The sequence below is a fragment of the Chelonia mydas genome, chromosome 22 (assembly GCF_015237465.2).
Source record: "Chelonia mydas isolate rCheMyd1 chromosome 22, rCheMyd1.pri.v2, whole genome shotgun sequence".
NCBI classification, from domain to species: domain Eukaryota; kingdom Metazoa; phylum Chordata; order Testudines; family Cheloniidae; genus Chelonia; species Chelonia mydas.
This window is the reverse complement of record NC_051262.2, coordinates 18,535,459-18,545,965: the sequence shown is the minus strand read 5'-3', so window position 1 is coordinate 18,545,965 and position 10,507 is coordinate 18,535,459. Positions and strand designations below refer to the sequence as shown.

Sequence of the window (10,507 nt, the reverse complement as noted above, 5' to 3'; positions counted from 1 at the left end):
GAAGCCACGTGATATCAGTGTGCCTTTTCTGAAGAAAGGGTGATTCACATGATGAGGCTGAGCGACGGTGGCACTGGAACACCTCCTCTCCAGCTTTTTAAAAAATAAAGTAAATCAAGAGTCACCCTCTGCAGCAATAAACTTGACATGTTTATTAATTAAACTATCACTTAAATAAAAAAAAGTGCATAGAAAATAAACATGTTTAAAAACTCCTTTTTGTTTTTTACAACTATATACACTTTTATTTTTACATTCAGTCTTTCGCAGAGCTTTCAGCATTGTTTTTTAACTATTAAAGTATTTCCTTCATCCCTGTGACAGGGAGTTAACACTGATGTACTTTAGACATTTCCTTTTTTCTTTTTTTTTTTCTTTTCTTTTTTTTAAACCAGAAGCTTGGAAGAACACAAGAAAAAAAGAAATAAAAAGATCCGTTACACATGATAAGTTGTCGAGAAATGTATTATTTCTAGAACATGACCTTGCCATTGTAGAGCTTTTTTTTTTTTTGAACAATTATTCACCTACCTGTATTTACTAAAGAGACTGTTAAGTTTAATAAAAGAAACACCACAAGTATAGTTCTTGGTTGATAGACAAAGCTACAGTACCTTGTTAAAAAGATACCAGGAAAGCACAGAACACATTTTTCCCTATATGCAGGTGGTACCCCAACATTCATAACCAAAAAAAAAAAAAATCCAAAAACAAAACAAAGAAACAAGTTGTACAAGTACTGACTGGTAACATTGAAGGTCAGAAAAATCCTCAAGCAGGGAAACGACGGGCTAAGTATTTCATTTCTGCAGGAAGCTACACTCTTCAGGCTGAGGTGTTCTGCACTAGTGCCAAGCAAGCCCCCTTCAGTTTACATTTGTTAACCCAGAAGTACACAGCTTGATTATTTTTCCTGCCTTTGTTAGCAACTGTAACACAATCCTTATCTATAGTGTTAAGAGAATTAAAAGCCATGGACCGATACTGAACTAGGCTTCATTACATGGTGCATCACTATATTAGTTCCTATATATATATCATATTTATAGTTATAAAAAAAACTCGCAAGTGTGTTGAGTATGGACCAGTAGTATGGGTTTGAATGGCATGATTCTGCACAAAGACCATCTTGCTGAAGAACCTGGTATTGCTTGGAAATGAAAGAAAATGAAATAAAAAGATTATACCCAGCCCTTTGCAATGACCCGCTTTTCCTTTAAAAAAATTGGTTTGTACAAATAAAAATAAATGCCTTAAGGTTTGACTTTTAGTATTTTCAGATATCATGATCTATGTCAGTCCTTATAAAATATACATTCATATATGAGGAAGCTGCATTGTGCTCACTATTAGCCTGGGCAGAACAGGGTTAAAGGGCACATAGGCCTGTGTCTTACACATGAATCATTGAAAACTTAAATACTAGCTGCCAAGGCTTCTCCCCACCTTCCTTTTATTTATTTAAAACTGTAAGTGACTGAAAACCTCTGTGCTGGAGACAGACTGGTGAGAACAATGGAAGTGGGGAGCCAAGGGGACCCCTGGCCCAGCCTGTAGGTCAGCACAATTCAGCTTCTCTGGTTTACAGACAGTTTCACTGGCCACAGTGGCTGCTAGTTAAGGCAGCCACAACAGGTATAGCAGCAAAGCATTCAGTGAGCTGGATCTTCCACCAAATTCTAGCCTGATCCATTTGCGCTCTCAGTCCTCACGGTAGAGGAAATTTCTAGTGCCTGGTTCTCAGAGAGACTCAGGTGGTATCTCTCTTCTGTTTTCTCCTTCACTTATTTTTTCCCCCCTCTTCTTGTGTTTTTTCCCCTAAGTAAGGGGTTTTGTGGGAGCAGTGTTTCCTGATCAGAACTTGCTCTTAGTGTGGATTTCTGGTGAGGACTCAATTTTGCTGATCAAATAGCTGATAGCTACACAGATTTTTGGCAAGAGAAAAGAATGGGATTGTTGTCAGCTGCAGAGGCTGATTCTCTGCCAGATAAAGGGATATCAGCAGGAGGGAGAAGGGGGGGGAAATGATTGAACTAGACCATTCTGAAGGTAAAATTCACTGGTGTGTCCAGCACTGGAACTGTTCCCCAGCACTGCCGCGAAGAGCTGTGTCTAGGGATGCTGAGCTGAGATTTCCCCAGACATGGTTTCTGGCCTCTCAGTGTGTGTGCATTCCCAAACTGTCAGTGCATCAAATCATTTCAGTAACACAGGCAGCTTTGACTTTGATTTTTCCTTTAAAAAAAAGTTTTACAAAATAATAATCACACAGTGCAATAAAAAAGGAAACAGCAATTCCTGACCCTTCTGCGTGCTGCATTTCATTCTCAGGTCAGAGGAAGAGGTCTCGGGGTTTGAATGACACAGATACATAGTGCTAAGCTGTGAGCGCTACGGAGTTATTAGTCAATGCTGTCCAATTTCCATAGGCAGCTGCTGATGCTGTTTCATAGCAGCCTTTCAATTTGCTAATTCAGCAAATTGTAGATGGCCTGTCCACAGGGACAGAGGAGAGGAGTGGGTGTGCATTATAATTTTACTGTTCAAAGGAAAAATTCATATGTTTCCAAGTGAGAGGCACTCGGGGCTGTGAAGTGCATTTGTGGGTACAAATCCCACACCTGTTCCTAACAATGATGGTGAACAAAGGCAGGGCTGGGGTTCTATTGCTTTGCTCAGTTTCCACAGGACCAAGTTTCTCTGGTTGAAGAGTTGAGAATTTTCCAAGAATGAAAACCCACTCTGGCTGTTTATCCACTGAAGCTGCTTTAGAAACACAATAGTGAGTGATGGGAAGTTGGCTTTCCCTGCTACCAATCACAGTCCTGGGCTTAAGTTAAAGTGATCTCTCCAGAGATGCAGGGACCACTCACTCTCAGTAAGTATCCTGGCAGAATCAGTGAGTTACTGAGGAGGACACGTCTGCTCTGCAAGATTGAAGTGGAAAGAGCAGGGTGGAAAAATTCATATTTCCTGCCATATTCCTAATTCTGAGCTCTGAACAAACTAATGGAAAAGTGAAGATAGCAATTCTTACCCCCTCTCCTTTACCTTTCTCTAAACAGAACAGTGGCACGTGTCAAGGCAGAATCATGCCTCTTTCTGCCCAGCGGTAGGAAAACTGTATCAAAAAATGTTAACACGGACGTTCAAATAAAGTTCCACTGAGTCAAACTCCTCCTGAGTTGGGTGATTGTTCCCCATGCCCTCCCCCTTGACAAATTAATATAATTAAGGTCCAGCCAAAGCTTCCAGGAAACAGCTACTTAAGTCAACAAGGCAGAACAAGATTAAAAGTAAAATAAAAATAAAAAGTATCCCTCTCTCTGGAGGAAGGATCAGACTATGTCCAGCCAGATATTTCCAATAACCATCCTATGAAAATAAAAAATTATTAAAAACAGATTATCTTAAATTAGGATAATACCACTGTTTAAAAATAGCCTTGTCATAAGTGCTTTTCCCTATGAAGTGCTTCTCATAGAAAAATATACAAAATATATTTACATTTATAAAACCTTAAATACTACACTGTAAACAGAACAGAGTAAAATCCAATCACTTAATTTAACAGGCTTGGGGCTTTTTTTTCTTTTGGATCCAAAGGGGGGGGGGGGGGGGAGTTATCCCATGTGAACCAGGACTAGTGTCATTCTGTTTTGCTTTTTAAATGAATTTACTATTTCACTCAGGTGGGTTTAATTGTGGCAGTTGCAAACTGGTTTCCTAAACACATTTTTAAATGCTACAAGGAGTATGCTCAGACTGTTAGTGTTTGGCCTTGCATTTCTACTGAGCTTTTATATCCCCTTTTGGTGTCTATTCCTATGTCTTACAAAGGAAGATTGAAGTAACCATAACCTAGAAATGGATCTAGAGAGAGAGATGTGCTTAGAGAAATCACTCGTTTGCTTGATTCATTTATCCTACTACATTATTTAAACCATCTGAGCAGAGCCTCTCCTGCTGAAACCTCTGCAAATCACCCTTGCTAGTTTCTGTTTGGGAGTACTGGCTAGCTAATAGAACTGGTCTCCATTTCTGACAGTTGCGGGTCCTCCTACTCTGCTCATGGATTTCCATTGCTTGGACAGGCTCAGAGGCAGGGAGGCAGATCTCTGTGTGGCTGGAAAACCCTTCAGCTCCCTAGACCAAAGAAGAGTGCCCATTTCTGATGGCAGAAATATAGGAGAAGAGTTGTTCCTACGCTATAGAGGACTTCATTACCGAAACAAGGCCTTTGCTGACAAGGATTTCCACTTTGGGCTGTAAATCCTGAAGAGTGAATCACTGTACTCAGTTGGCAAACCCAATACAGCCCCTTCCTTTACTAGAGACAGCTAGAAATTCTCTTACACAAAAACAAATTTCAGAGGAAAATCCTACTGAAACCCTTTTCAGTTCACTTACAGGCTGCTGTAGGTTACCCTAGCCTTATTTACTCTTTCCAGGCCCCAATAAAAGACAGACCAACCAAGAAAAATGCACTGGGCCACCTATGGCTGCTCTAAGAAGTCTGATAAAACCCAGCCTGCTCACAAATAGTGTTTTGGAAATGCATGGTGGAAGGAACCACAGACACTCAATGTCCTTCACGGAGCTGGCTGATGGGATACAGTCTCTCTCCAGTGGAAAAGCTCAGTCACATACTGTGCTTCTTTTAATTATGACACAGCAAGCGAAGGAAACCGAAAACCCCACATTGCCGTTCCTGGCAAAGCTGGTCATGGAGTCCCGACAAACCAGAAACTACAAAGGAGGACAAAAATCTGAGGCCTCTACCCATATATGAGTTTTGGTCTGTTCTGCCTCATCCATCCACCCTCCCCCTCTCCCACTCACTATCCCACAGACAAATACTGGAGGGGGGAAAAAAAGGGCAGTGGAAAAAGCATAACAATCATACTGAGGATCTTCTCTGATCGTCTGTGTCTTTCACAACGATAACTGTGCGCACGTGAGACATGAAGATGTGGACTCTGACGGAGAAGCGCAGCCATCACTTACGTCCCTGAGCCCCAGTCAATCTTCATTTCTGTCTCTGTCTTCCCCTCTCCCTCCCAAATGGCAGGAAAGAAATGCACTGTAACTTTGGTTCGCCCCAGGCCCTTCAGGGCTCACTCACAGCTCATGAAAGTTTTAGTTTAAGAATTTCCTGCACTTCTTGGCGCCACAGTTACAAGGCAGTTTGTTGCTGGCGTCTTCAATGGGGAATTTGTAGTCATAAGTGAGTTCCTCCCCACGGTAGATTTTGCGCATGGCGAAGATGACAATGTGTTTCTGGCCATCAATGTTGATTACGCGGGAGTAACAGTTGGGCTCACATGAGTGGTTGATGAAGCGGGCTGCATTCCCGTGCATAGTGGCATCTACCACTTCGGAGTCATCAATGCGGAACATGTAGCAGCCAATCCCCTGGGCATGGAGGAAAGAAAGGCATTTAGAGTTCAGGGAAGCCAAGAGTCCCTCTCCCCTGCCTGGAGTTTCAGGAGATTGTTTATTACCATAACTAAACAAGAGAAATCAACATGTAGTTGGTGTGGAACCATGATCTCCTTAGAATCCTGTAGCCACTCTTCAGTTATAAGGTACTTGCTTGAGCCATTTTATCCTCATACCCTTTGAATCCGCAGTGTTGATGCAGGGCTCAAATATTTCCTACGCCCTTGGAGGAAGCAAAGGAAGTGCTCCTAGAGCTCCAGTCAGTGCTGGAAAAACTGGGAAGTCTAGAACCCCAAACCACAGAGTTCAAGTGCAGTTTGCTCGCCTATTAAAGTTTGCACTGTACATATACTTGACTCCCTTTAACCCACCCTTGAACCCAGACAGACATATTTATGCCCCATGCAATCCCCACAGACCAAGTCTGGCCAGGATCTTGGCCCATTCTCTACAAACTGCTGCTGGAGGTCATAACACTGAATTGCAACTGGAAGTCACTAGTTTTAAAGTCACCACAAACACGCCTTGGCTCTGTCAGAAAGCACTTGGAAGGTCACAAATGTGAAACTTCCCTCTTTTTCATAATTATTTTCAGTTCAACATTTTTCTGCAAATATCTACGTCAACACAAACAGAAAAGAGAATCTTCAAGAAGAAATTGCTGATATGTATAGGAGAAGTTGCCAACAATGGGCATTTTATTCAGGCCTTGTCCAAAGCAAACACACATCAGAATGTAAAATTTGTTTGGCCTTTACAATTTATGTGGTCAGATGCATTATCTAGTGGTTTGAGCACAGGAATGGCACCCAGAAACTCTTCTGTACTAACGTTCGCTATGACACCAATCCCCTCTCTGAACTGGGGCAAACAGCTTAGCTCCTCTGCCTTTGTTTCCCCATCTATACTCCTTACCCCACAGAGGGTTGTGAGAATCAGCTGTTTGTACAGTACACCGAAGATTAGGAGTACTATGTAAGTGCTAATATTTTATAGGACTCCACACATTAGGGCATATATTTTTCCATAGTTACACAGGGTTTCAGTTCCATAACCCCTGTGAAAGACAATTATCAGTTTCCTCTTGGGAATGCTCCCTTCAGCTCGCCAATCGGAGAAAAGTGCTGTGAATGAGTTTAATTGTGCCTTTTACAAATGTTGATGAAAGCCACAGAACTCACCTTGCTGTCATAGTACTTCTCTCGTTTGTCAGTGAGGATGGAGCGAATGACATTGCCTGAATATTCAATCACCATCTCACCTGCATCAATGTTCCTTTTGCAGAACAGGCCCCGGCCATGGATGGGAGACCTAGTGAAAAGAAACAAGGTAAAGAGAATGTATCAACCAATGCAACTGGACCATGCTGTTTCAACTGAAGATCAGAAAACCTTAGCACACAGGCTAACTCTTCATCAAAGGGATGAAGGGTTTGACTCTCCTGACTGTGTTTTTACCATATGCAAGTAACCAAAACATTTTTAGCTTCCCTTCCCACCCCAAAAATAAATGCCTGAGCTATCACCAAGGTGAGCTGGCAGGAATAAGTGGTTTGTACTGAGGATCAGCTTTTTAAAGATTTGACCTGAAAACAAAGAAAGGGAAGAGACGAAGGGAGAGAGAGAGAACTCTTTCCCTTCAGCGTTCCTGTTGGCCTTTAGAAAGGGTTTTCAATTTTAATCTCCTTCTGCCCTAGACAGAGTTAAAGCACCAGAGTAAAACCATACCTGTAGACACCAACTGCCTCCTTGGAGGTCTTCTTCAAGTGTCGGAATCGCATGGGCATTGGCAGATCCATACTAGTTGCCCTCCTAGAACAAAGAGACACTGCTAAGTGATCACCTTTATTCGAGAGCCCATGCCAAGCATTAGTCGGTATAGTTTCAAAAATATTAACATTTAGTCACTGTGACACTGCAGCCCAATGCCCACTGAGAAAGCAACCAAAATTAATACAATGTATTTTTCTATAAATATTATATTGTAAAGCTGTTCTTAATTCAACCTCTGATCTCAGACAAACTCCTTACTGCTAACCAGCTCTCCTCTTCTGCAAATTTAATATAAGTAATCTTTTTTGCCTTATTCTCCCAGAATTCTGATCAGAACGTCCTACAGTAGCATGAAAACAGATCTGAGAGGGGCTGGCCATGTTCAGTAGCCAGCTCCCCTGCTAATGCAGGATTGTCCTCTATAATCTATTTTCTAGTGTTTTGTACATTTAAAGTTGTAACACCACACCTCCAGGTGCAATAGACAAGACCAAAATATTTGGCTTTTCTTCTTAGTACCCTCCCCTTTTCCCTTTTGGAGACATAAATCCAGTTGCATACCGAGCAGACTTCAGCTGCACTTCCTCCTCTTCCTCATCATTGGGGTTGTATTCTGGCGGCTGGCGGTGTTTAGAAGCCAGGAAATTGAACATATCAAATGCTGACTTCCTGGAGGGCAAAGAACATGTGTATTACTGGCAACGTTAGTTTTCAACAATATCTTGGCTGCTGCAAGGGCTATGTGTGTCTGCTACTCTATCACTTCTCTGGCCTAACTTTCATTTCTTTTTGCAAAAAGAAAAGAAGTACCAGTGGCACCTTAGAGACTAACCAATTTATTTGAGCATAAGCTTTCGTGAGCTACAGCTCACTTCAGAAGAGAGCTGTAGCTCACGAAAGCTTATGCTCAAATAAATTGGTTTGGTGCCACTGGTACTCCTTTTCTTTTTGCGAATACAGACTAATACGGCTACTACTCTGAAACATCTCCTTCTCAGTGATTCATGCTCACCTCAGGTGCTGATCAAAGCTCTGTAAGGCAGCAACACCAAATAAACAATCTTTAGGATTGTGAATGGAAGTGGTAAAGTGGGAAGTCTTATTAATTTCAATTTCCTACTGCTTGGCAGAAAGCTAAGAGCAACAGAAGTACTAGAGCTGCATGTAGACTCAGGAACATACAGTCCATCAGTTTACATTTGGAAGATACCATTAAACCTATAATTTAGTTTTTAGTTTAAAGATTAAATTCTGCAAAGTTTACAGTTTATGCCCCTCACTTGCCAGGGGAAAAGTCTCTTACTCTGGCTAGTAGACTGGTCAAGTCCCACGCATCAGAAAGCTCACGCTTACCTGAGGTGGACTTCAGCCCTAGCAGAGCCATGTGGATTCAATGGGGGTTCATTGGTCTCCTCTGGTTTGTGGAATCTAAATTTGTAATTGTGGCAATGCTTTGCTCCATAAAGCTGCTCAATCAGGAACACAACAGCATCATGGATAATCCCCAGCATCCTCAAACCATTCACACCTAGAACAAGGACAAAAGGAAAAGGTAAGAAACCAGGCGTCAGTGAAAACAGGCAGTCTGGAAAATAAACCAGCCCATTAGAAACCAGTGGAAGCTCCTGCCAGAGCCCTGCATTAGCTACATTGTTTGATTTCTAATGAGAACTTAAAATAAAAATTCTTTTGTTTCAGTCTCTGCATCAAGACATATCCCCAGTTCAGCAACTAGCAGACGAACTACAGCCATCTAGGACAGTGGCTTTTAGATAGTGATTAAGTTGGTCAGAATGCTAACTCCTATAGCAGGCTTATAAACTATGCCTAATAAAAACCCCACACTGGAGCTTATAGGGTAAGTCTGGGCATTCCACTGGCATACTATGTAGTTACACTAGTGTTTCATAGACTTTAAGGTCTGACGGGACTATCGTGATCTAGTCTGACTTCCTGCACACTGCAAGCCACAGAACCTCACTCACCCACTCCTATAATAGACCCCCTAACTTCTGGCTGAGTTACTGAAGCCCTCAAATCATGGCTTAAAGACTTGAAGTTACAGAAAATCCAATATTTACACTAGTTTAAATCTGCAAGTGACCGGTGCTCCATGCTGCAGAGGAAGGCGAAAACCCCCCAGGATCTCCACCAATCTGACTCAGGGGAAAATTCCTTCCTGACCCCAAATATGGGGATCATATAGACCCTGAGCATGTGGGCAAGACCCACCAGCCAGACACCTGGGAAAGAATTCTCTGGAGTAACTCAGAGCCCTCTCCATCTAGTGTCCCATCGCTGGCCGTCAGAGATATTTGCTGCTAGCATCGCAGATCGGCTACATGCCATTGTAGGCCGTCTGACCTGAAGCGAGGAGATTTCTGATCATACCATGCTACTAAACAACTTCACAGCAGAACTCCAGGACACATCTAAACTAGTGTTATCTGTGCAGCTCATACACAGAATAAAAAGGTCAAATAGGCTCAGGTGGCCAGCCACCATACATTAAGAGAAGTAGCATAATTTTCTCATTTGAAAAAGTAGCAAAATTGCCATAAGCTTTGTTCAATAAAAGTCCAACATTTCACAGCAAATGTAGCTTGCTCAGTGGATCAGACACAAACCCTGACACAAAGTAATGAATCAGGTAATAGGAGAGAAAATCCCCGCCCCGATCATTCTCATATAAACGTTATTGTTGCTGCAATGTTGGAGCTTTTTATTCATGCAAACCTTGAGGAGCTTTGCCCGGCTTAAATCGAAATATTTACGACCAAAAATGTTTCTCCTTCAAAGAGCTGTCTATAAGCAACTGACCTTTTTCTTCTGAAGACTCTACTCTTGTTTGACAATTTCCTCATGACATTGGTTTATCTGCTTTTAAAATACACTTGCTGGCAAAAAGGAAACAACCTCAGTGCTTGGTATTACCTGCAAACGATAGCTGCTTCAGACGGGCATTGGAACGAGCTTCTTGAACTTTATCAGTCAGTGATTTCCAGGCATCTGCAATTAGAAAATGGAAGACAAAACAATAAAAGAAGCTTTGCATCTATCAGACATCAGGAGTAACCAGAACAGCTGCTCGGCATGTCTCTTGATTGTCTTCTCATTCAGTCAGGTCTGCAGCAATGCAGCCAAGTCCAGCAGGTGTGAGTGTATGCGCGCACACAGTACCAGCCATGTGGCAAATATAAAGAGAAGTGCAATCAGTGGCCATAAACTCATTATTTCTCCTGTAGTTATACAGTTTTCACCCTCTTCAAAAAAACTTAATGGTGCACAGGCAA

General features: G+C 42.1%; 1 protein-coding gene across 7 annotated transcripts in view; it reads right to left on the bottom strand.

Moving 5' to 3' along the window:
* Nucleotides 1-129: 129 nt before the first annotated feature.
* KMT2A (lysine methyltransferase 2A) overlaps nt 130-10,507 on the bottom strand; it is an 87,250-nt gene continuing 76,872 nt past the window's right edge. For 6 of the 7 annotated variants that reach the window (XM_037882126.2, XM_043534037.1, XM_037882130.2 and 3 more), the window contains 6 exons: nt 10,149-10,223; nt 8,568-8,742; nt 7,776-7,883; nt 7,170-7,253; nt 6,624-6,753; nt 130-5,415 (listed from right to left, as the gene is read on the bottom strand). In XM_037882126.2, the coding sequence (XP_037738054.1) occupies nt 5,140-5,415; nt 6,624-6,753; nt 7,170-7,253; nt 7,776-7,883; nt 8,568-8,742; nt 10,149-10,223 (848 nt within the window). In that variant the 3' untranslated portion in view covers nt 130-5,139. The remainder of the gene's footprint in view (nt 5,416-6,623; nt 6,754-7,169; nt 7,254-7,775; nt 7,884-8,567; nt 8,743-10,148; nt 10,224-10,507) is intronic. The other variant, XM_037882128.2, reaches the window with a different exon arrangement.